Source organism: Alosa pseudoharengus, unplaced genomic scaffold (genome assembly GCF_046254945.1).
Source record: "Alosa pseudoharengus isolate Yale_2024_CS ecotype anadromous, Long Island Sound unplaced genomic scaffold, YU_APseudo_1.1 YU_APseudo_1.1_scf_7, whole genome shotgun sequence".
Lineage (NCBI taxonomy): Eukaryota > Metazoa > Chordata > Actinopteri > Clupeiformes > Clupeidae > Alosa > Alosa pseudoharengus.
In genome coordinates, this window is record NW_027468859.1 from 9,759,641 (window position 1) to 9,786,897 (window position 27,257).

A 27,257-nucleotide genomic window follows, 5' to 3' on the forward strand; every position below is an offset into this window, starting at 1 on the left:
ATCTTAACTTGCTCCTCAACTTACTCCGCCCATTGATTATAAATGACTGTGTAGCTCTACCATTTCATTTGTCCTTTGCCTTGTCAATCTTAGACCCAGTAGGGGTAGTAGGCCCACTCTGGGTAGGCATAATCAAAAGTTGAAATTACAGGTCATATGATTAAAAGGTGGCAGATGAGCATAGCACATTTTTGTGGCCTAACCCATATGTGTTTGCATGTAAAAGCAGTTGTGTAGGATCAGTTTGTCTTTTGACAACATAAAATGCAAATTACAAAATGAACATTGACCCACTTAAAGTATGATAATTTACCATTTCTACTGCCTAATTTAGCCTTGTAAAGTAGGCTGTTACTATTCTTTATATGATTATTCATAATGTTTCCAGAATTCAGGCTACCAAATCGCTCTGATGTCCTGATATATCTGAACACATTAACATTCTATGTGATTCATGTGATTATCTTTCAGGGCAAAAGATTCCACCACAACAAAGCAACACTGTTCTTCGAAACATTTCCAAAGGATTTGCTTCACAAAGTACTTACTGTAGTAGATGCTGAATGAACAGGTGACCACATGGTCAACAGTGGCTCAGCTCCCAATGACTGAATAGAGTTAGCTTTTGATTGGCTCATTTCCCCCTTTTCAAAATACATTCCACGTTTTGTGACACCATAAATACCCTGCAAACCCAGCGCCAAAGGATGACACACAGACCGAACGATCTAGACATGTTTTCATCTCTCGCTTGAAACAATGGGTTTTCTGGCAGAGTTGACAGCACATAGGGTGGCCCGTTTGGTAGGAATGCTGGGGCAAACAGAGGCTGTGGTCTCTCTGGATTACTTTGGGGATTACGGAGGGTAGCGGCTGGCTTACTGTTGACTGTTGACTGGAACTGAGGGGCCTGTTCTTATGTGATTCAGTCACAGAGGAGGATCTCCTAATATAGAGCCACTATATATAGGCTACCATTTTACAGTGTTAGCTATTATTATTGACAATGCTCTAATGTAGCCTAATGTTTTATTTTGGCTCGTGAAATTCCTATATTTGTTATCACGTGCTGTTGAGAGGGAACATTCTACATTTTTACTGAATTCTACTTTGACTGTGTTGTTCATGATTTGATTCTCAAACATTTCATAGCCAGCGGATAAACAACTCCTTTGACATAACTGACCCAAAGAAGTGCTGTTTTTCTGTTTTTCATTCCCTTTGGTCGATGTACTTACAATCACACTACGTCTGCAAACCCACATGTGTTCCAAGAAGCAAATGAAATCAGTGAGAGCGAACAAGGCCTCCACTGTCACCAATGTACCACAAACCAGTTGACAATCCAGATATGCTCAGAGCATTTCTACATCTGTTCCTGATCACTCAGTCTTGTCCCTGACCATGACGTTCAACCTTTGACCTCAGAGCAAGAGGAATCAGTGACCAAACACACCCAAGTCTGTAGAAGAATGTCCTTTGAGCTTGGTGTTGGTAGTAGTATGCATAATGGTTCAAGTTAAAGGAAAAGTATGTTTTGCCATCACGTAGTGTTGGGTCTTTAGGCCTATATAGTTTTAGTTTTAAATTGCTTTAAAACTTAAACTGTTTACCATGTTGTTAGTCGCTTTGGCTAAAAATGCGTCAGCCAAATGTAATGTAAATGTAGTTGTAGTCCAATATAAGTCCAGGTTTGTTGCAATTTTGTACATGTAAAAAGCCCATTGTTTTGTTAGGACAGGTTTCAGGGACATTCCAGAACTGCACTGAAAGTGTAAACTGGATTGTCATTGACTATTGCTTTTAACATTCTGAATCAGAATTTGTACTGGCATAATCTTTCTTGATACAATACCCCAGTACCCACACCTGCCTGACCTCTAGATTCTGGAAGACAAATGTTGGACACCAGCGTTTTTCATTTGTGCTTTTTGTGTAGGCCTGTAGTGATGATTTCATTGGAAATTAGATATGTTTTACAAAGTAGCCTGAACTACTTTTTCTATCTTAACCTTGATTTCTCCCTGCATGTAGGGATTTCTCTCTTTGCTGTAATTCAACTTCTTTCAATGTGAGATCACTTGCTAAGTTTATAACTGTTGCTAAAATATAGCCTACCGGTCAAAGGGAAAAGTTGAATAGGCTACAAATTAGAATTTGGTCTTCACCGAAATCATAAGTGAGGAAGAGAGCTTATAAGAAAGCAGAAACCACAAAAATTAAGTTCCATGTGTCTCTCTAATTCAATTATTAAACTTAATTGTGTACAACATTGATTTTGACATTGACAGTGGTCCCCGGACCACACTTTGAGAAACACTGCTGTAGGCTACAGGAGAAACGGGACCACTTCAAGGGTATAACAGTAGAATGGCAGAGAAGGAGCTCAATTCCACCTCTAAAAACAGCATGCAGGTGTTAGTTATTGGAGCTATGTAGCACCTAGCCTGAGGCACACCGAAACACTGCCAGCCTTACAACAACAAGAATGGTAACAGGCTACAGACATTAGTTTGATTGCTTTTTTTAATTGCTGCTGAAAAAACTCTTATGACAGCATGACTGATCAGTAATGTGGTCTGTGGTCACGGGGAGACGCGAAATGTAACACACTTTTCTAGACTGACCGAGTTCCAAGCATGGTTCCAAGTGCCAGCTGCTGTAGACATAAAAGTCTCCACTAGAGGGAAGCATAGCACAGTTCACTATGAGCAGCTGAAGTCGTCTTGATACTTCTGCAACATCATCATTCGGTTGAGCACTTTGGTGGCGTAAATGATGATAAGAGCATGGATGGCGATAGATTAACCTAATTTTGCATTTTGGCAAGGAGAGGAAATGATTATGCTGAGATGATCTGCCATACATTCAGACCTACAGGCAACTCAACCTTGTAATGCAATACACATATTGATTATGTACATTTATTAGCAGCACCTAGAGAACTGATTTTCTTTTTCAGTCACAAGTGACACTAATTTTACATGCAAGTATTTGTGCCACAGCAGGTCAACCACTAAATGATGGACAAATTCATGTACAAGTCATTTTGCTTTCACGGTCATGGACAATTTTTGATGTCCTCTGGATTGTGGCCTTCACCTCTATGACCACAGTGAGATTTTCAAGTCAAATCTGAAACAATGAATCCCCTCTCATAAGGGTTTCATTGTCTACTGCATGATAAAGACACACTCTAGCCTTTACGAACTAAGCAGAGGAATCATATCAGACGCTAAAAGTTTGACCTTATATATACCTTCCTAGCATGTTGCCTTTGTTACCAGACGTGTGTTTGAGCTGCCTGGGGCTTGCAAAGGCCTGTTTGGAGTTTTTGGAATCTTTGGGTCATTAATGTTTTTCAGCTGTTTCTTTTGGGTTATTGCATCATCATAAAGAGAGCTGTGAGCATGCATGCTTATCATATGAAATTTGCTATTTGTATCTCACACACACACTGCACACACTGTTATTCATGTTACACATATCAGACATAGACATACACAAACATACAGACACACAAACTGTGTGTGTGTGTGTGTGTGTGTTTGTTTGTCTGTGTATGTTTGTGTACTCTAAGAAATGAAATTGCTGTGTTGAAATTGACACAAAAATGTGTTGTCCCTGAGCACACACAGCAATGTGTCATTTTAACACATAATTTCTTAGAGTCTGTTTAGGACCTCCTTAAAATTACAAACCAGAGACGTCATGGAAAAGAAGCCCAGGGTTATACAAACACTGAGGAACATTCGAAGGAAAGTTTACAGGGGGGGGGGGGGGGGAACCCCCTTTCTGAGTTTCAGTTTGGACTCCAAATAATCTAGGCACTTCAGCAATTGCCTCCTATACACTCTTAAAACAAAGAACAAAGGTGTTGAAAACAACACAACTTGCATTGTTTTTAATACATCACTGTGTCCAGATAGGAACAACACAGTTTATGTTGTTTCCTTTTTTATTATTTGTTACACAATATTTGTTGAAAATAACACAACTTGCATTGAAAACAACACAACTTTTTTAACACATCTCTGTGTCCAGATATATGGGACAACACATTCATTTTAAGAGTGTATTTAACTTAGTTGAGTTAGCATGCATGTGAATCTGTCAGTGTGTGAATGGCATATATCTGTCTGCATTTGGAGAAATGCATAAAAACTGTATTGTTCTATGAAAGAAAAAATATGAAATAAATATATATATATATATATATATATATATATATATATGTGAAAAAATATATTTCTAACAAAAACACAATGTGATTCTGAGAGCAGGATGATATTGTATTTCTTTACACTGGTCTCTTTTCAAATAGTTTCCTGCCTTCAGTCATTTAAAGAGTTTTGTTTTGTTTGCATTACCCCAGACTGTAATGATACACTTTCTGTTATGACATGCACGGTACCAGTGAATACATGTTCTGGGGTATGATTTGTGCAGTCAGACCTGTTCTCCCCATGATTACCACCACAACCAACACCCTTGCCTGCCATGCATCTCGGGTAAATGGTTCTGTGGCAGCGGATGCAAGTATAACAGAGTAATGAACAGCAGAGGTTTTATGTTGACCTGAGAAAGTCAGGGTCTGGAGTAGGGGGTGAGATGCCCTGACAAAAAAAAAAGCATGCACCCTTTGGGGACATCTGATGTATGAAAGTTACAAATATTGAACATAACATATTTTTAACTCATTTCTAACTGTAAAGAATAATGTTTAGTACTATGTGCTATCACACAACTGAACTCCAGGACATTATCTCAAACATAGCTGAACACTCACAGTGCACTACAACAGGCACAACTGAGACCCATAACATCCATCTGTTTCTCGTCTGTGAGCTATTCACCCATGCCTGTGCCAAACAGCCTGGCAGTCAATTGTTACAGGAAATTCCAAAATCCAATGGAGTTTCTTTTTTGCACTGCAATTCCAAATTCAAGAGATACTCTCACAGATGAAATTAGATACAGAGACCAGATCTACTAACTCAAAGAGTTATACAAAATTGTTTAATTCTTCCAGAAGTGATCAAGTGGAATGTATTTTCAACACGGTTGAGTAAATAATTTAAGGTTATATGGATTGAAGAATTGATTTAGTCACAAACTTCAATAAGCACTGTTTATCTTTTTATTTCATGTTCACCAAAACAATACATTAACTTTACAGTACAAGTTTATCTCAGGATACAAGACTAATCTACAGCAAACACAAATAGATGCATGCACTGCTAGAAGCACCTTTAAAATGGGACTATTATGGTTAACAATAACAATTCGTAACAAAAAATTAGACAGCATATATCACATGCAAGGTCTGAATTCCCTTGAGTCAGATAGAAACAAAGAATGGCCTATTGATTCACACCCATGGCACAGAGCCATGTGAAGTGGGTGCTTGGGAACAAAGATCCTTGATTACTCTGCCTCAACCCCCTCGATAAGCAGACTTTGTCAGAACCCTGTCACTTGTGATCCCCTGCTGTCCATTATGATGTCATAATCACAATGACTGTACGTGATGTGTGTGAGACGACACATGCTCATGACACGGCTAGAGTCATTCAGTCCCATGTGCATATAAAGTGTGTTTGTTATGTGGATAAAGAGGTCCTTTCTCCCTTTTCTATCCCTTATTCTGTGTGTGTGTGTGTGTGTGTGTGTGTGTGTGGGGGGGTATTCTCATGTGTAATGTGTAATCTCAAGTGTCTCTCCTCAAAATGTCAACCAAAACCACTGTGTTGGCACACAGCACATGATAAATCATCTGTGAATCACATACGCTGAGCCTATCATACAGTATATTATTATTTACTACAATATACTACAGTATAATAAGTTATGTAATTTTGCGGAAATAAGTGAATCTTACTGAGTAAGCTTGATTGTAGGCTATCTGAGGCAGTAACTGGTCTGAAGAACTCAACCATTCAAATTAAAATATACAACAGTGGAGTCCACACAAAACAGCTTACAGAGAATCCACTAAGCAAATACCTTTAGTTAAAAAGTCTATAAAACTGTAAGTCAAAGGCATTTATTTAACTCTGCATATGCATGCATATCATAGTTAAGATATGTAAATATGAACTTATCTTAACATACTTTATACAGTACACTGGATATAAATAATAAATCCCTATTTGTATTTTGTATTAAGTATTTGAATTTAGCTTATCTCTGTAATTTTCTAAGAGCAGATGGGAGTTGAAAGAAGTTGAGACAGCAGCGAAGTGGAGAGCAGTGTTTCGGGACCGCGTCTCTCTCCGCCATCAATTCATGTTCGCGAGACTGTCTACCCCACGGACTGGGCAATCTGTCCGGTACAAGCGCCTGTCGTCATAACAACCAACACAGACCATTTCAATCGCACCGCCAGTGAATTATTCAGGGTGTCACATAATTAAGCATGCTGCAGGAGTTGTGTTTCAGCTACGCAGAAAAAAAGAAGGTGTAAAAAAACAACTTCTTTTTTTTTACTTTAATTGCTTTAAATACCTTACAACAGCCACACACACAAACTTCCAAAACAGAGAAGAAGTCACTGTTCTGTAACTGAGTTTGGTGGAGACTAGTCTGTGCCTCGCAGAACAGCATTTCACTGACTGACAAGGAAACTGCAGTACCCACCAATTGACCATGACCACTCAAACAGAAACAGGGAATAAACAAGCATCTTCCTGCGTGGAGAATTCCCGGACCATGTGGGAGAAAAGTTAGAAGGGACCTTTGCAGTAAATTAGGAACATTCTACTTCTCCACACTGGATGGGGGGGATCTACTATCCATCTCTGGCACCAGCTTTTAGGGGTCGGGAAAAAACGTACACAAATCTCCCTGCTTCTGGGAAGAGCCAAACTCTCCTGACAGGCGGTAAGAGGCTTTTCCACCTGAAGTCTCTTGAGTAGTGAGTCACCATTATGGTCAGGAGATTGATACGGAAACCCCACTCCATAATGTCTAAGGAAACAAAGTTTCCTTGTTGTTAGTCTCACTGCATCCTGTATGTTTGATTAGTGCCTGGTCCATTTCTACCGCTAGTGTAGGTAGATGTAAACCCATATTATATCTCCCTGTCCTGATAAGTTGGAAGTTGTGCAGATTGTACGAATTGCTGTGAAATTGTGAGGAGAATTTCAGCAAATAATGCACTCAATGGTATAAACTGAAATAGCTGTCTTCAAGGCTTTGGGATAGTCTGCTACAGGCTATCTTCTGTAACTCTTCAAGGAACGATTTAATGTTTAACAAGAGTTGAACGTCTCCATTTATTAATGGATCTATAACACAATTGGTCAGTTATGTCTCCACATTCTCCACATTAAATGTTTCAGCTGTGGAAAACTTGGTAAAGGATTTGTAGAGTTTAAGTGGTATGTTACCCATGATCACTAATGATGTGCTTATAGATATTCCTGTGTCATGCCATAGGACATGGTTCCATGGATTTTAATACCTGATGTTGATATGGGGACATAAATTGACCCTGGTTTTTGAGTCAAATACTTGACAAAGTGACCAAGCTTTGTCGAAACACCAAATTTCAATGTTACATCCCCTTAGTCATTAACAGTCTACACAGTACCAACAGGTTATTATCTCCAGTAGCTAACTGAAATAAACATCTGTTTATTTATCAAATCATTAGCCTTTCTAGGTACTAGAGACTAGAAGTGAGTAAATCACATAGTAAGGCTGAGGCGTGGCCTGCTTTTCTCCAACTACTTGACAGGAACCTTGGTGAAGAAAACAGGAGCGGGTCTCTTGCTCAAGGTGCCTCGGTTCTCCGACAGGCTCTCCCGAATCCGGCGAATATCCGTGTTTGTGAGGTGGGCTTTCAGATACAACAATGCAAGGATGTGCTTCTCACTGAAAGATGGACAGGGAGAGAGAGAGAGAAAGAGAAAGAGAGACAGCGGGAGAGGGAGAGTTACTAATTTGATAAAATTATGATTTGATGATTTAGACAAAATATTAATTTCACTCAATAATTCAAGATAAATTGCCAGGAAACAATACTTTGAAAAGGAAGCCAGCATTTTCTGAATGCCAGTAATATAATATCACCTAAATCAAGGTTCCCATTAAAAACTATACATCAAATATTTATGATAATGACATACATGAATACACATTTACCAAGTCACTCATAAATGAACCATCTGATTTGGCACAATATTAACTCTCCTATTTAGCCATAAAAAGGATTCTGTTTACAACATGATATGTGATGATCTTAAAAAGACACAACAGAAGATCCAGGACTCCGAGATCCAAGATCCAGAGCGAGTAAACATAACGTTCGGTAAATGGGGATTTTCCTCAGCCTTTTCCCACTCATTAAATAAGGGTGCCAATAATTCTGGAGGGCACAGTATTAATTATGCATTTCCATCTTACTCAAGGTATTACCTACCATGAATACAATAAGAGGAAGCCAATGGGGGGGGGGGGGGGGGGATACGCAGGAACTGTGCATCATACAGTTCTTTCCAGCAATTTCCCATCTGCATTAGAACAGGCTTGAGCAAGTCAGCGAATCGACACGCATGCCTTCCTGGCACACCATGCGTGTCAAAAAATACCCAAAGCGGTCAGGCAAAGGTTATCAAGTGAACTAGCTTCCAGTACTCTTGAAACAACATGTTGATTGTAATTGTGATGACTGATCATCATCCGTCCAAGATAACTAAAAACAGAGCAAAACAATCAATCTAGCAGGCTTTGGAGGGCATCCACTTTTACAATTCGGAGGAAAACTGAAGAGGATACAAAAAGATGCAGTGTTGTAGTTCAGTTGAAAAGTTGATGTTTTAGGTCAATAGCCAATCAAATTAGACACCTGTGCCCTGTGCTCCTGAAAGATGTGCTGATTGGCCAGATAGCATCTGACTCAGTCTAAAACACTGTTTTCACATTTGAAGAGCGAGGACTGTGCAAAAACTGTGTGCAAGATTTTATGTTGAGCGCACACGCTGAGCAGACAGCTAGAGGATTATGACAGACTGCAATCAAGGACCACACCTGAAACTTCTTAACCTGTTGAGGAGTGAATTCTTTTCCTGGCTCCTTCTAGAATGCTACGCGAACAATCTATAGTTTCAGTGTTCTTTATAGAGTTTATGGGAAAAATCTCTGTGGGTAATTGTCACATCATAGTGCGAAAACCTCAGTTCTCGAACATTCTAACCACATATTTGTGACCGTACTCCTCAACAGGAAATAACCATATTAAGACAATGACAATGGCATCAGAGCTACACTGAGAAGATGATACTTTAATGTCACTGACCAGACACTGTTACCTCCCACGGCAGCTGTCCACACCCATGAAGGATTGGGTTCTCTTTCAGTTCAGAACACCTCTAGACCAAACCCAGAAGCTCTAAATTAACAATGACAGCCTATTTTTTTCCCTCCCAAGAAGGGCAGACATTTTGTGGCTATGTTACAGCATGAACCGAATGGTGTTACCGACTAGAGCTTTACTGATAATTCACAGGCAGAGCTGATCCCTGAGATGAGAAGAAGGTGCAGCTCACTTGTGTGCTTCTGTTATACTTTATTTAATACTTTATTCAATACAGATAGAAGGTCAAAGGTCATAGTGTGGATCTTTCCAGGGTAATACAACGTTCAATTTAGCATTGTATCATCCCCTGACATTATATTTATCATCCCCTGACATTAAGCAGATAGTGCTGATTAGATTTCCGTCTAGTTTTTTTTGTTTTTATCATCGCAGGACCCCAATAAAGGTCAGCAAAGCTGAACAACCCTGCTTCATCATCCATCCAGAAACCCAAAGCCAAAACAAAGCAGTCAATCAAGAGCGAGCCATGGAAGGCATCCGGTTTCAGGGTTGTGAAGAAAAATTATCAGGTCATTAAACTGTAACAACAACACAAGGGGAAGAAACATTTTCCCACCAGCTTTCTGTAGATTAATTGTAATAGTTTGCGGTTCCATTTCAGGGTTGCATGATGACTGATAGTCTAACAATGTCAAAAGATTGTTCTATCAGAATACATTTTTAGCCAACATTAACAATGAAAGGAAAAACCACATTCTGATAGTTCCACTGAGCTGAAGTGCCAGAACAGAAGTTCATAAAGCCCTGGGTTTTCCCTGCAATGAAATGATTTGGAGAGGCTCCAGAAAAATACAAAATGTCCAGACCACTGACAACCATACCTTCCAGACACACCTTTAAGTGTCCTCGATTACCTTTTCATATTCACAATATGGTAAGGTGATTTGACAAGGTGCACAGTTATAAAGTTGACATTGTTAAAATACAAAATAGTCATTTTAATTGTATTTTAAAATGATATTCAAAATTAAATTCAGCAAACAAACACCAGTTGGTGATGTCATGTCACCCCATAGCACATATGCAGGTTTCCTAGGCTACCAGGCTGCTTAGGGCAAGGTTTTTTTTCCAAGTAAGCAAATAGTCAACTCAGTCCTGATTTGTGTAAACAAATGACCCCTATACAAGCCCTAGCCATTACATGAGCATGAAGCTTTGCTCCATTTCCGACACATTCATTTTAGCTCACTGTATGGTACAGCCAGAGATTCTGATGAAAAGTCGTTCCTATTTGAGCTCCACAGCCAATCAAATTACAGAAATGACAAATTACGGAGGCAATTTGTTGACTGACTGAAATTATAAAATGCTCCCCCCAATCCTCTTTTTTTGCTTCCTATTCGAGTGCAAGGATTGTGTATAAACACAACATGTTTTAGTCCACACTGAATAGACAGCAAAGGGACAGTGAGAAGCCATTTTCCTGATTTTGACAAAAAAAATATTGGAATAGAATTGAGGACTGCTCTGTTATTTGTCACCCTCAAGTTCAGGTCAGTGTTGCTTTGTGGACTGCAGTATAGAAAGGGGCCTACCTGAGGTCAGGGTGCTCTCTGGCTAGAGTAACGATCTCCAACTGGATGGCTCCTGGGTCCTGCAGTCTGACCACCTCCGCCAACTCACACACGACCTTGTCCAGCCAGCTGTTCTTAGAGCCCTGTAAAAGTAGCATTGACATCCTTTTAAATATTTTTACTCCCTAGCTTTTACTGTAAATCAGTATAAGTGGCATTTTTTGCCCTTTTCTTTTGATCTTATTGGTTTAGCTTTTATTTTTTGTCATTTTATACGTTTTTACCTTTTAGTTTTACTTTTATTTATTGTTATATTTTGTCCTTTTTGTTTCATTTTAACTGATTCTTTTTTTCTTTTTGTTAAGCAATTTGTACAACTGCAGGTGTCTTCAATGTGCTTTATGAAAAAAATAGCATTACAGTTGGCATAATGGCATTACTGTAAACACACCAATCATGTTGATCAATGACTAATGAGCATTTCAGCCTATTTTTTTCAATATGTTATGAAACACGCAAACAACTAAACGTTAAAACCAACTGTCTGGTATTATCATCATCCATGTTATTTCCTGTCATGACGAGGATCCACCCATGGCCATTTCCCATTCCTAAAGTGGGCAGTGCATAGTAAGATAAGGACCCAGCTAAATGAAATAGTGTTGTGCCTGGCTGTGTGTGTGTGTGTGTGTGTGTGTGTGTGTGTGTGTGTGTGTGTGTGTGTGTGTATGTGTTTGTGTATGTGTGTGTGTTTGTGTGTGTGTGTGTGTGTGTGTGTGTGTGTGTGTGTGTGTGTGTGTGTGTGTGTTTACCATGTCAATAAACAGTGTGTTGAGTTTTTTGCTGTCCTCACACAACAGCGTAGCAGCAGCTTCCTGCTGTTCACGGTCCTTCAGCTTCATCTTCCTTTTAAGTAGCTTCTTCACATAATACGTGATCACTTCAAAGTGGAGCTGTCCCAGTAGCTCCTTAACACACAGACACACACACAGAGAGAGAGAGAGAGAGACACACACACACACATGCACACACAACCAGAAATATACATTAACAAATACACATATCCGAATCCGAATCCGAATCTGGTCCAATCAGAAATGTATAGATAGTTTGACCAGACCTAACTGTTGTATAATTTACCGATTTACCGATACATTAAGCTTAGCAAAGAACCACATTGCACAAAACTGGAGTTTACAGCAAATGATGAACGTGTGTGGTTGACTTTTACAGCAAGGGAAGGGTGTCGGAACGTGATAAGCCTTTCCACAGTTTTAACAGACTCTCTTTGCCTTTATTTATTTTTAGCCATGTGCTGTAAGTGAATTGTTTTAATGTTACCCTTATCTCTCTCTCTCTCTCTCGCTGCTCTACACAGGGCTGTGGCCACGTAAAAGACCCATTATTCTTGAATGTTTGCAGACAAATTAATCAATACAGCCACTTGAATGTGACACATACCTCTCTGCAGATAGGCTTGAGGTCCCTGAACTCGTAGCTTTGTCCTTCCAGCATCCCCACCAGTTCGTTTGGAACCCCTTGCTTTGCCGAAAACCAAGAGTTCGTCCAAATATTACCACAGTGCACCTGTAGAAGAAAACGGCATTCATATGTGATGACACTGTACAATGACTCAAGAGTATTTCATTATGAACTTTTATTTAACAGCTGTCAAGTGCTAGTGCTTCAGTGACTAAAATCAAAGTATCCAACAGGCGGGTGTTCACATCCATATGATCATGTGACTCATGAGGCCACATAACATATTATTCTAAAGGCACTGATCTAATCTATGAATATATGCTGTATACATGATAAAACATTGGAGGACATAACTGGATAGATATTGACCTCTCCTTGGTGTGTAGGGAAGGGGTAGAGAGTGATTTTAACCAACCTTCAGCTCCTTGAGTATCGGACACAAGAAGTACGAGTGGCAGTAGTCCTTGAGTTTGGCCAGTATAGACAAGCAAGTGGTCCTGGTCTGCTCTTTAAAAAGCTTCTCCTTTTTTTCCACAAACTCCCTGTGAAGAACCGTACATGACAGCTTAATAACTACTAGCTCTTAAAGATATATTTGGGAGCAAACTATTAATTTTGCAGTATGCATGTGTGTGTGTGTGTGTGTGTGTGTGTGTGTGTGTGTGTGTGTGTGTGTGTGTGTAGTACTTTTTCCTATCTTCAGAACATGGGTGTTAAAAATCACATAGGATGTTAATATTACAAGTCAGTTGGGACATTAATAGTTAAATTATATCAGTTGTACTTATAACTGTGTTGATTCTCTCATTCTCACCTGAACTGCTCAATGCTGACAAGATTAGCCTTTATAACTGCTCTTGAAGTCTCGTGGCGTCCTTTTGAAAAATCCTCTAAAGCCTTCTTGTAGCTGAAGGAATGGAAAAAAAAAACACTGTTCATATTTTGTGACCTGTTCACAATATCAGGCCATTACAGATTACATTCCAAGTCTTGTTGACTTGGATGACGAATGTTTGTATGGTCAGAATTGTATCAGGAAGTGCAGGGACTGCAACAGGGACCCTGTTATAACTTTGATTTGAATACTGGCTGTACTGCACCTTACTAAGAAGCTTTCCAGCGGGCACTGCAGCCTCTGGACTTTCACGTCGTCTCCCAAAATAGTCAGGGCCTCTTGAGCAAGTGGAGTCGCCAACTGCCAGGGTAGAATATGGGGGTACAGGTTACATAAAGTAAGAGGCATGAAAGTTATTTGTAACGCACACCAACTGTTTTCTAGGGAGATGCTAGCCACTGGTAGAAAGTTCAAATGGTAAAGAAGTGCCGCACACTCTGGCTCCATATGCCACGTTTTTACTCAACAAAATATGTTTCCTATAAGGCCGAAAAATCTGATGAAGGCCTTTTAGGCCGAAACGTATTTTGTTGAGTAAAGACTTAGCATATGGGGCCAGGGTGTGCGGCACCATTTTTACATAAGAGGCATGCCACGGTTACAGAGCAACATACCACTGTGTGATTATTTTGTCTCTCCTGACAACGTAAAAACACGCCTAATCCATGCTAATACCTGGGAGTAGAGATGCTTTTGATATAACAGGGCAATTCCACGGAAAATTGACTTTTTGTCACCTCCATAACGCCAGTGAAATGCCTTGGCATTTGTATGATGCGAATGATAACATTCATTTTTTGCGCATTTTTTCTCATGTACATTCTTCAGCCAAAATTAGCAAATGCTCAAATTTCATGTAATCATTCACATCATACCATACCATCACATTTTATTGGCGTTATGGATGTTACAAAAAACATAATTTTCCATGGAATTGCCCAGCACTGATCTATGAATGTGCTGCAGACCTCTTCAATCAAACACTAATCTGAGTGCAGTGAGCATGAGGGAATAGACGTAGATTGCAGACTGACCCCAATGATGTCGATAGCTAAATGGCTAACATAGTATCCGTCTATTAGCTCTGGCCAGTCCCCACGGATCCACCTCTCCTCCTCAGTCCTCAGGGCGTTGGTGAGCCAGTCTCTCACTGTAGTCTGCAAGAAGCCATGGCACAAGTTTAAACATGTTATTATAAATGATGCCAAAACAGGAAAGGCTGTTTGGAACAGACGCAGTCGCTTGGTACTAGACAAGCCAACCTGCTGAAATCTGGAGGAGCATGCTTAACGACACACTATGTGACATACAACTGTTATTTGTGAACAGTGATGGGAAAATAGTCAGGGGGAGACTAGTATCCACCAGGAAGTAGTGGTGCAAACCATGATGTCATTTTCAGAGCAAACAATGATATTGTGATTTCTTTCGACGACTACTACTCTCAGTGTTAAAAAAAGGGGAATATTCCCACACTCGAAAACGACACGTGTGACACTATTGTGTATTATCACTGACGAAAACAACTATGATTAAGTGCTCAAAGAACACAGTAACACAACACAGATGCTTCTAGAATGGATCTGGAATAGATTTTCTAGGATTGTTTTCAGAGCTGCATTTTTACCTCTTTGTATGACAGATACTGCTCCTCTAAAGGCTTGATGTCGTCCTCTGAGAGCAATGGCCCCAGAGAGTCACTGTCTAGGTGCTCCTTTAGTTCCTTGTGCTTCAACACATCCCTGAAACACACAAATGTAATGGTTTGGTTTGCAGTTTAGTACACTCTAAAAACAACTGCTGAAAGTAAGTAACTCAGACAATTACTATTGTGTGATAGATAGATAGATAGATAGATAGATAGATAGATAGATAGATAGGTAGATACTTTATTGATCCCGAGGGGAAATTCAAGGTCTCAACATGTGTAATACATTTATACTAAACCTAACACTACACTACATATAACTTAATTAAATCAAAGCAACGAGATGACTGAGTTAACTTGTGCCAGAAAATCCTTTAGAGTTCTATTATTCCAAAGCAATCTAATCTAATGTTGATGCATTTCTGCCACACCCTTTCAAACAAACAAACCCTGTTTACACTTTTATTGAAAGTGTTGTTGGTCACACACACACACACACACACAGCTAAGCTTGCTCCCACTCACGTAGGATAGTAGCTGTTGATCCAGAGAAGCAGATAGGTGCAGTCCTCCACATCCAAGCTGGTCTGAGCGAACTCCCGCAGGCGCCTGGAGAAGGCTTGGTGATACAAGCGGGCGTAGATTTTACAGATCTCTAGCTCATCGGGGTAACAGTGTTTTACGTCCTTCACGACTTTTAGTAGATCTGATTGTACCCTCTTTCCAATCTTACACACCTGTTTCTTCAGGGCCGTGGACAATTTGTCTGTGCCCTTTTCTTCATTCTCCGCTTTATTGATCCGCACGTCCACGATCTTCTCGAGGAGGTTGTTGTGGTTCAACAGACACTGCCTCGGCCGCCAGTCCGGTACTTGTCCCTCAGGTTCTAGCCAGTGTGTGTCCTGTTCGTCCTCCTGCAGTATCGAGATCACGGCGCTGCGTAATTCTGTCAGATGCTTCTCACCGGGCTTGTCCCCAAACGTTTCATGTATGACCATCCACTGACGCACCTGGAGCATCTCGTAATCCATCTGAAGTTGGTCTATCTCTTTGGCTCTCCCATCGACATCGACCGAGTCTTGATCAGTGCCCAAACCGAAGATTGCATTTTCCCTCGCTATTAGCTGCCGGCCGGCTTCAGCCAGATGGTTCTGATGCAAGTTCTCCTCAAAGCTCAGGACCACCACCGGAACTGTACACATATCAAGTCGATTAAATACAAAATCCAAAATCTGAGTATTAAAAAACAATTATATGAAATATTAAATAGGTGTTTTGGCACATAAGGAAAAGGCAGCGTAATAAACAGAATAATGCACCTGTTTCTGGAACAGCGTCTATGGCACCCACCCCAGTTTTGGTTCCTCGGAGACCTTTGAACGGAAGTTTGATCTTGGGTTTGAACTTCTTCCCATCATTCGCAGCTTTTTTAGCCACTTGACTGCAGGCCGCTTCTGCGTTATCTGTAACGTCTGCAAACGACATGTAGACTATGGTTATGGAAACGCGAAGCGCACACTAAATATATTCTATTTTGCACCAATAACCCATGCGATAACATCCGTATGGACGCCGCCTACGTTATAAAATAGAGTCTCGGGATTCGTGAGGTTACCACGCACTACCCATTGGGGAGTATCGGGTATCACATATATGCTAGTAGCCTACTGTAGCCTATCACTTGATGGAGCTGTGTGATGTGCTAGTAGGAAGTAGACTCAATCCCGCCGGTACTCAATTTACGCAAAGGTAAATGGAATAGAAGGGCATGGACTCAATCCCGCCGGTACTCAATTTACGCAAAAGTAAATGGAATATAACTTTTTTAACGACTAAGTCATTCGTTAAACAAAACAACAAATTAATTTAACCTAATAATAGGCATGGGTAAAACAAAGTATTCTAGTATTAGGCTAATAGCCTGCGTAATAACAAACAAATAACTGCGTAAAAACATGTGCTATTGGTTGACATGAGGATTTTCATACAACAAACAATGTTAAAGTTGATAAGCAATGTTGATCAACCTAACCTATAACCCAACATAACATAACATATATGTGTTTTCAAATAAAGCAAAATAATGAACGGACTTGAATAGAAAATGCGTCTTATTAATCGCTTGGAAAGGTATGCATGAACACTTTCCAATCATAATTAGATTAGATTATATTCTAATCCCATTTTGCCAGGTTCTCTGGTGCCCCCCCCCCCCCGCCCCCAAAATAAATAAATAAATAAATAAATCTGTACACAGATCTGACTCTGAAAAACAGGCTTGAATCGAGCCACTAACAATCACAGTCAGTCTACACAGCTTCATGGAATAGTATGTATTGATTGCTGTTGTCGAGCTAAAATATCAACCTAATCGCGGATCTTAGGCTACCTTTAACAACACAGATTCACCATCAACTCCAAAAAAGATTATTGAAAAGCCATCGAAAGGCATAATATCTAGAATCATTACAGTACGGACCTTTATGTCAGTCTGTCTGTCAGTATAGACATATAGTAAGTAGGATTAACCTACCTATAGTCGCCCTCCGGCGCGTGAAATTCGGCAGTTTGACCATTGTCGCTATAATGTGTTTCTCCCAGAGTAACGGTACGTTCTGTTGAAGTGCTGTGTCACTCCCTCTGTTTTATAGCCTAGGCTATGGGGGTTGGATGCTGTCATCGTGGACCACTGCAGATGCTGCGAGTTCAACACTTTCGCTTTCACTGTTGATGTAATTCCATTTTATTTTAGAGCGAGTCCCACAATTCTACTCACAATTCCCATTCTCAAGCGCTACACGGTGATCGGCTATATTTTTAAATCAACATGTTAAATCACACAATAAACACATGCAAATCTGAAATTGATGTAGCTCATGTTGTAAAACAAGATGATTGTGTGATTCGGTGTGCACACTGATTGAAATGTGTAATGTCAATAACCCAACCCCTACTTTACATCACATTTGAACTTAGAACAATATTGAACAATAGAGAAAATGTGAATGCAAACGAATGATACAAATGCACAATGTGCACTTGTCTTGTGAGTGGAAAAAATCTGCATGGGATTCAAACATCTGAAGTGTACATTGATTGTGCTAAAGCAAAACGTTTTAGATGAATATTTGTACGTAAAATATGTTTTTTAAGTTGCATCGGAAAATGTTTATCTATATAAGTAGGCCTAGGTCTGAACATAGTTAGAGACAGAAGACATTCCCAATCAAGATGGCCTTTTAGATGAAACTCAATCTCCCAGCTTGCTGAGAGTTAGATGACACTGATTTGTTGTCTCGCCAAAGGAGTACATCTGGGTTGAATGTTCCTACCTCCTCAGATCCAAGGAAATTCCTCCAAACATTATTTTGGACTGAAGTGTATTTAAGTGTGCAGTCTGTACACTGCCAACACAATACCAAACTGATATGGGTCAAATACCAGGGTGGGTAGGAGGCTGGCTAAGATGTGCTGCTGGACCCACTGCTCAAAGCACTTGGTGATCACTGGTGTAAGTGCCACAGGGCGGTAGTCATTTAAGCTGCTTATGGTAGGTTTCTGGCGCAGAGGAATTATTGTAGCAAATTTGAGATGTGGTGGAACAATCGATTAAGGACAGGTTGAGGAGTCTTGTGACCTCTGAGAGCTGTGCCACACAGTCCTTTATTACCCTGCCTGTGACCCCATCTGGACCTGCAGCTTTCCTTTGCAGTTTACTTTACTGAGCACACGCCTCACCTCATGCTCCAGCACAGTGAGTGTGTGTGACTGTTGTTGCCGTCAGGTGAAGGTGACGTGTCAGTGGCAGTGCTCCTCACCTTGAAGCAGGTAAAGAAACAGTTTAGTTTCTCTGCCAGAGAAGTGTCTCCGTCTGCGGTAGTGTTGTTGCTGGCTGTGAGCTGCTGGATGCCCTGCCAAGCCCTTCGTGGCGGGTTGTTGTTGTTAAAGTGATCCTCAATCCTCCTCTTGTGAGCTGCTATGGCATCTCTGATGCCTCTCTTCAGGTTAGTTCTTGCAGAGCTGTAACAGTGCTCTGTCGCCAGACCTGAAGGCAGTGCTGCACTCTTTGAGGAGATTGCACCAGGGCTTTTGGTTAGGGTACATCCGAAACTGTTAGCTTACAGTAACGTTATCAACACGTGTTGATAGGAAAGTATGTGGTGGTATAGTTTACAGAGATAGGGGTCTGGTCAAAAGTCACATCTCAGAATCTTTTTTGCAGAGAATCAGTCTTGATTGATTCTCTCGGTTGTCTTGTGTATTTTCCAAGTTTTTCAACACCCCCAGTGTGTAAATGATATCATAATAATGAGTGACCTCATTTTCAGGGGTGGGAGACACTGATGTTGTGTCATATTGGAATAGCACTTCAGGGTCGAGGTAACCAGTGAGGAAAGTCCCTAGTATTTTTGAGATACCATGAACCATTATAAGATATAATATAGGTATAAGAAAGGAAACAGACATTTAGAGGACGTAGAGAAAATTGCTGATAAAAGATCCTGATGATATCCAAGACTATTTCCCCACGTGAGAGGTCTTATCTTGACTTGAACTTCCTTTAGAGGTCATTACTGCAAGGCACTTACCCTTTAGCACGAAATAACTTTGTAAATGACTAAAATTAGACTTAACGTTTAGCGTAATTTGTTGCTAAAATGAAGACCCATACGGTCATAGATAAAAGGCTAATTCAAGGTGTATATTACGTTGTAATTTACTTTCGGTGAGAATATGAGTTGCTTGAGAAAGAAAAGAGAATTGAGAAATGAGAGTGGGGATATAGCGGGAGACAGTGTCCGAGTGTCAACAAGCTTGTTGGGAGCTCCTGAAAATCTAATAATACAAATAATCATCTATCTATCTAGCTATCATATTTTTGGAAGACCCATTTGCTTGTCTTCCAAAATAAAAGTGTATCTGCTTGGCCCCATGTTTTGACCTGGCTTAGAGATGCCAATTTAGTCTATATTTTCTTGCCTTTGTGGTTTAGAAATGTCATATTTCACTGGAGAGTGCCAGTTTGATACACAAAGGTCAGCCTGATCGCAGTCCCTCGCAACGCCCCAATTCCTATTTATACCTCCACCCATGACCATGATATTTTTTAGCACTTCGAAACATCACGTGGAAACAATCCACAGCCACTGCAAACATTGGAACCTCACCACTACTTTGACCTTGAAAAGTGAAAGTGAAAGAAGATGCCACAAATGTGTGATAATCTGGAACCTGGAGAGTGATGTGAAGACAAGCCAATATGACTGCTCCCAAAGAGTTGTGAATCAAAATCCTTCCTGCTTAAATCTACATACTGTGTATTTCTTATGTTCATCTATGATTTTGTACCAATTTGTATCTCTGGTCTATACATTCTGTAGATTTAGATGTAGCATGACTTTCTATAACCTGACCCTCGCCAGATGAATTTCATTCCGCTTAGCTCCGCCTACCTTCACTCACATCCATCTGGGACCTCTTCCATTGAGAGTGATTTTTGCAACCGACTTTATGGTTCAGCCAATCAGGACGCAGGGCGGGAGTAGTGGAGAAGCGACCGTGAGACTGTTATCAGCGTCACGGGTTGGCTTCGATGTGAGTGGTTGAAGTAGCACGTCAAAATGGCTTAAACGGACAAGTGGCTTATTCAATCATATGCAAACATTTTTTGATTAGGCCCAGCCTTCTGAAACACCATTCCAATGGATCGGTTCCAGATGGATAAGTGGAGCTAGGCGGAGCGAAATTCATCTGGCGAGGGTCAGGTTAGACTTTCTAGACAACTCTGCTTACTTCCGGATCTGATTCTTTGACTATGGATAGGCTGTGCAGGAGTGGACAACTTTCTTACCTTCCCATAGTGGTGTAGTAACTGCAATATTTTTTTTCAACTTGACTTGACTTTACTTGACTTGCTCCAAGGACTCAGACACTATTCTGTAACCTACTTCAGCTAGGATATGTCTTTGTTTAGTTAGAGATACGGGTGAATCTTTTGGGTGAAGCTTGTCTCTCTCCTTTAATGTGCATCATCAATAAGAGAATAAAGCCTGATTTAACGTCATCCTGACTTGTTATAAGCGACTTTGGGCTTGTTTTTTTTTGTGTGGTAGCTTCTTTTGGGCTTTCTTCATATCTGCTGCCTCTCCCTTGCCTTTACTCATGCTTTCCCTATGCTGCATAGGATCTGCGTAGAATTCAGGAGTTTCTCTTTGCCAAGTCAGAGTGATGGGGTTAGCTCAGATGTAAAGAGCTCATGTGGTGTTTTTCTCTGGTAGAATGCACTTTGCAGCTGGGCCAACTTTGCATGTTGTTCAGACTAAGTGTTCTATGTGGTGTTGTTGTCCCACATCTTGCACCTGGACTAACTTTGTCTGAACTGATTAGTAGGACTGAGAGTAAAATCAGTGTAAATGGGGAAGTAGTGGCACCAGATGGCAAGGCAAACAACACCAATGACAAGAAATGGCCTATAGCCTATAGGGACCCTTTTTCCTCTAAATGCAAAATCCTACAAAGCAAATGAGCGCATATATTTTTATGTACACATGGAAAAAGGGTTCCACCATTATAACAGGCCCAGCTCAATTCTGATTGGCTGAGAGACGGTCTGGTGGGTCTCGAGAGCCAAAGTTTCTGTCTGACATTTTCCTTGATGGAACAGTACACAGCTGCAAAAGCTAGTTATTGACAGACAATCAGCTGCAAAGCAAAACAAAAGCTATGAGCACAATGTAGCAAGAAAATACAAATCATATCTTGAAAATCTCATTATCATTTTTTTTCTTGATAAAATGTTAAAACATAATTGCAACCAAAGCAGCACTTAGACAAACCCTCTTAATTATAAAGTCTGACAAAAGCATATTCTTTTGTGAACAAAACACAACACTTATATCTTCCTTTCCGCTTTCACAAAACGGGGCCTCTCAGAGGAAGTCATAACTTAAGCTGAAAGAATAGAAACACAGTGTAGTTTAGATGGTGTTTGCATCCTAAGGGACTGGCGCAATGGGGGTTGGTCAAAACGGGTGGAGTGAGGTCATGTTCAGGATGGGCATATAGGCCTATGTGTGACCTTGCTGGTTGTGGGTTAGTATACTATATAGTGAGCTGGTCATGGGGTTGTGTGTGAAGGGCTTGGTATGGCATTTTGTTAATAACAGGAAGAGGTGGCACTGTGAGAGGAAATGTTTTTTGAAGAGATTTTTTTTGTGTGTGTTTGGACAAGTCAGAGCAAAAAAATTAATTGCTTTTCTGCTGATCTGGATTTGAATTGGCACCATTGTAAGCTCAAGCTGTGTGAATGCAATGGTGGCTGAACCCCATGAGTGCTTGCAGGTCTCTTAACCTTCCTGTTGTGTTTGCAGTCAAATGTGACCGATTGACAATTATGTTCTCTCAAAAATATTGTTAACTTATTCATGAGTCTCCTTGACTTTGTTAACACAGGGCATCTGAACACACAAAACAAATTTTGAGAATTGTTATAACAATTTGAGTGTTTTATTTAACTTAACACCCATGTGTATTTCCGGTCAAAAATGACCAGCCATTAGAAATTAATGGGTGAGAAAATAGTCAGTGGGACAAAATATGTGCTTCTGTACATTAAAACACACATATAAACACACCTTCACTCTCCCTCTTTGCTTATACAGCGGGGAAAATAAGTATTGAACACGTCAACATTTTTTTCAGTACGTATACTTCCAATGAGGCTATTTGCATGACATTTTCACCAGACATAGTATTAACTCAGATAATCCACCCATATAAAAAAATCCAAGCATTAAAGTCCATAGATAGAGTTATATGTAATAAAGTGTAATGACACAGGAAAAAGTATTGAACACGCCTGCTGAAATTTCTTAAATTCTTTGTCTTTCTTTTTTCTTTGTGGAAAAGCCTTTATTCGAAATTACAGCTTCAAGGCATTTCCTGTATGACGAAACTAATCAGTATTCTGGTGTGATTTTGGCCCATTCTTTTAAACAGAGTCATTTAATATTGAAGATCCCAGGGGTCCCTCTTGTGAATCCTGATCTTTAGTTAACTTCCAAAACTGTTCAATTGGATTGAAGTCAGGGCCTTGATTTCCTTTCTCTGAAACCAATTGAGAGTTTCCTTTGCTGAATGGTTTGGATCATTGTCCTGCTGTCTAGCCATGTCTCATCCTCATCATCCTGGTGGATGGCAATGGTGGATTCTCCCGGAACAAAATGACTCCATTCATCATTCCTTCAACTGTATGAAGTCTGCCAGTACCATAAGATGAAAAACAGCCCACACCATGATGCCACCACCTCCAAACCTCACTGTTAGGGTATTTTTAGGGTGATGCACAGTGCCATTTCTCCTCCAAATATGGTGTGTAGTATGACATCCGAAAAGTTCAATTTTGCTCTCTCCTGGCCAGAATACATTCTCTCAGTATTTTATAGGATTGTCCAAATGTTGTGTAGCAAACTTTCAACAAGCTTTGACATGCTTTTCTTCAGCAATAGTCATGCGGGATGAGCGTGCATAGAGGCCATTATGGTGGAGTGCATTACCTATAACTTTCTCTGTAACAACTGTACCTGCTGCCTCCAAGTCTTTCCGGAGCTTTCTCCAAGTGGTCCTTGGCTCTTGGGCTACTCTTCTGACTATCCTTCTGACTTCCTGGTCAGAAATCTTGCAAGGAAATCCTGTGCATGGCCAATTGATCATGCAGTGATGTTCCTTCCACTTGCAGATAATGGCACCAATACTGCTTGCTGGATGATTCTGAAGTTTTGAAATGCATCCAATGTAACCAGTTCCATTGATATGTTTTGCAACACTAAGGTTGCAAAGGTCTTGGGAGAGCTCTTTGCTTTTACCCATCATGAAATGTTTCTTGTGTGACACCTTGGTAACAAAAAAACTTTTTATAGCCCACCAGTATGCACTAACCCATCTTATATCAATTTGCACAGATAGGAGGGTTAATTTCTCTAGTTTGTTCCTTGCCATTCCTTGTGTGCTGCTTTTTCTTAGCGTGTTCAATACTTTTTCCCTGTGCCATTTCACTTTTTTACTCATAACTCTATTTTTAGACATGAATGTTTGGATTTTTATATATGTGTGGATTACCTAAGTTAATACTAATGTCCGGTGAAAATTGAAAAATTTCATTTCAACTTCCGCTTGAAAACGCCATTTCTCTGAACTCAACCAGTGAGCCCCTACTCTGCTCCTCTTTTGCCTTCCTGATTCCCCCAAAACCTTCTCTGTCCTTCAGTACCAGGGCCTCCACGAGGGACATACACCGCTTCACTCCTTTCTCTCAGAACATGATGAAATAAACCCCCCGTTTTGGTGGATTTTCCACTGAATTTGGACTCTGCCTCATATTTACAGGGTGAAAGATTAGACTCAGCAATTTCTCAATAGACACACAGTAACATTTCCTTTTCCCTGGAAATAAGGAAGCATCCTTATAAAGAGATAAAGATCCAGTGAACTCGCCCCCACACACAGTAACATTTCCTTTTTCCTGTTAATAATTGACAAAAAGCTAATTAACTAAGACCGAGTGAATTCCCAGCCTTAAATCCCCCCTACACTCTTTCCCTGGTTCTTTTTTGTGCCCTTCCTGTGTCGTTCTCTGAGTCATCCGTCATGAAAAAGCACCCAGTGCCAGCCAGCCTTTAGTAGCAGCGCTGCAGCTTCCAGCTCCACTTCCCAGAAACCATGTGATTTTCTCCTCTCTGCAGCACAGCCTTTCACAACTCATCTTCTCTGTCTGTGTGTTAGAGCCTGCACACGCGCATAAATGTTAGTGTGTGTGTGTGTGTGTGTGTGTGTGTGTGTGGGGGGGGGGTGGCTGGAAAGTCCACAACATAAAGCAGACCTCTGCCTTTTTGGCACACACTGATCTCCTCACACGCGACAGATTTACTAAGCAGCTGTTCAGCTCAATGGGGCATGTGCAGACAGCAGAACAGCGATCCCTTTGACCATGGCCTATGATTTCACAATTTTCAGATTCTGCATGGGAGAAAAATACGCAGTTGCAAAATGCAGTTTCACTTTGTTTATCACCACCTCTTTGTAAAAATCCCTTTCGACATGTTGTATTTAGTGAGGAACTCTTGCCAGAACTTGTGTCCAGAAGCCTTCCCAAATTTGCATGTCATTATGAAGCCTCCCCCAATTGGCATGTCTTATTATTGTATCCTGACCTTTCAGATGATGGTAGGGGTTTTTTGGTAATCTCACAACATCTTGTTTACAACTTGCTCCAACCACATGTATGGTTCTCAGGGAAATGATTGGGCTACCTAGACATAAACATAAGCTATCAAGATGAGCTAGTTGGTATTGTAGGTCTCAGAACTGTCTGCAGGTTCACTAATAGTTCACTAATAGTTATACAATAGTAGCCTAATACAGATGCATCAATGCACATACAGTATAGGGGCATTGCAGCACATGTATGTAACGCTTTTGTATTTTTGTCATTTTACTTGAGAATGAGTATATGTCAGCGTTTTCTCTGTCTGTCTGTCTCTCTCTCTCTCTCTTTCTCTCTCTCTCTCTTTCACATACACACACACATATGCATACAAATACATACACTAATAAGGCACACACTCAAAAGTACTATTTTTTCACAAAGCGAAATACATCCACAAAAGACCCTGGAAGGAGCGATATTTAAGCATTTTTGTAGGAGGGAATTGGCCACAACATTGTATACGGATATCATTAGAAAAGCAAGCAAGTGTCAAGGAACAACCTTGACATTCTGAGCACAAAGTGTGATGCCACACAGTAGGGGTGTAACGGTACACAGAAGTCACGGTTCGGTTCATACCTCGGTTCGGACATCACGGTTCGGTACGAGTTCGGTACAATGGACGGAAAAGCAAAACAAAAATGCAGAAAGCATTTTTTTTTGTACATGTCTCAGGCTGTACCACCTAGTGTCATACAGTCTCTTCCCTGAGCTATCTGCAACAGCCTGAAGTGTGTAAGATGTAGGCTAAACAGTACAATAAGTGCCCAGACTCAATCTGTAACTTGTAAACAAAATAAGACAATCAGCTATAAAACTGAAAATAGGCCTACAGCATCTCTTATTTCTGAAAGTGCAAATTACATAGAAAATGATTTTTAAAAATCCACTTAAGCAAGACCTTCAACATCTGTGTTTAGTTGTATATGGAAGGCTCTACAATTTGCCTCAATATTTTTCATTGTGTGTAAAGTAATAATCTAGCCTACTAACTGTGAAAATATCACACTATTTTGCCTTTTTTTTTAAAAACGAAATTGCTCCTTTCATTTCATAAACAGACTACAACTACAAGTCACGTGACTTTGCCCTTTGACGTTAACTCACCGTAGCATGGTTTGTTTATTAGCCTGGTTAGCGTTGTCACTTTATTTTACTGTCTGCACTTACACTACCAGCTCCTCATGTGAGAAGTTACAAGTTACCCCAACATAAAGGTAATTACCACGCGATTTACATAGCTTTCTGTCATTACGAAATCATTTAATTTAAGCCATAGGTTTTGGCCCTATTTGTATGTGTATTCAAAGGCTGCTGAAGCGCACGGGAAGTTTCTTTCCCCTCGTTTCAGTGATTGGTAGCCTACATCATCTGGGTGATGGCTTCGAATATGTGTAGCATTTTTTCCACTCACATATAGGCCTGTTAAACTCGATTCCTTTTAAGGATCCGGGTTATTCTGAGTCACTCACTAAACTGATCCGGGTTGAACGAGTCACTTGAGTCACTTGAGTCAGTATTGCTAAATCGCAAAGAAATTCAGTCCTACCTTCAAGCAGTGCAGTGGGGTGCTTCATTTCGTTAAGTGCCTTCTCATGTTGGATGTGGATCCTCCATGATTTGAAACCAGGTTTTTGCAGTACTTGCATTTAGCCTAAGAGTTTTGCTCTCCTGGTCAAAGTGCATCCACACATTGTTCATCTTTTTGGTGCTCATGTTCAGAAACTTTGATCTTATTGACAGGGAGGGTAGCCTATATTATAATAATTAATTATTTGTTGTTGTTTTGTTAACAATAGAAAATTTGCCTAGGTCTAATGCTACTCTGCTACAATGTTTATTACCACTACTATATACTAATAGTAGGCTACTAGGAATCTATTCTGATAGGTATTATAGGCAGCTAATACTAGGCAACTAATATTATTAGCCTATTAATCATAGCTATATATATATATATATATATATATATATCATGTTAGGTAGACTAATATAATATCATATATAATATAATATAATAAAACATAATATAATATAATATAAAATAGCCTAATATAATAGCATCAAAACCT

The 27,257-nt window shown here is 40.2% G+C and overlaps 1 protein-coding gene across 2 annotated transcripts; it reads right to left on the reverse strand.

Annotated features, from left to right (window-relative positions):
• Window positions 1–5,126: 5,126 nt before the first annotated feature.
• Window positions 5,127–17,524, reverse strand: tnfaip2a (tumor necrosis factor, alpha-induced protein 2a). 2 transcript variants are annotated; one of them, XM_076271808.1, is made up of 12 exons: window positions 17,455–17,524; window positions 16,241–16,393; window positions 15,447–16,113; window positions 14,901–15,015; window positions 14,308–14,430; window positions 13,479–13,573; window positions 13,193–13,285; window positions 12,794–12,920; window positions 12,358–12,483; window positions 11,709–11,864; window positions 10,918–11,039; window positions 5,127–7,878 (listed from the first exon to the last, which is right to left on the reverse strand). In XM_076271808.1, the coding sequence occupies exons 1-12, from the start codon at window positions 17,495–17,497 to the stop codon at window positions 7,731–7,733; spliced, it is 1,968 nt and encodes a 655-aa protein (XP_076127923.1). In that variant the 5' UTR covers window positions 17,498–17,524; the 3' UTR covers window positions 5,127–7,730. The 2 variants fall into 2 exon arrangements, with proteins under 2 accessions (XP_076127923.1, XP_076127925.1); XM_076271810.1 differs by lacking the exon at window positions 17,455–17,524 and having other exon boundaries at window positions 16,272–16,352.
• Window positions 17,525–27,257: the final 9,733 nt, after the last annotated feature.

Coding starts and splice junctions, on each gene's coding strand:
- tnfaip2a (XM_076271808.1), bottom strand. CDS start 17,497: ATGGTCAAACTGCCGAATTTCACGCGCCGGAGGGCGACTATAG. Junction 13,286..13,478: donor CTGGAAAGCTTCTTAGTAAG/GTGCAGTACAGC, acceptor CCATTCCTTCAG/CTACAAGAAGGCTTTAGAGG. Junction 11,040..11,708: donor ACACACTGTTTATTGACATG/GTAAACACACAC, acceptor CTACTTTTACAG/GGCTCTAAGAACAGCTGGCT.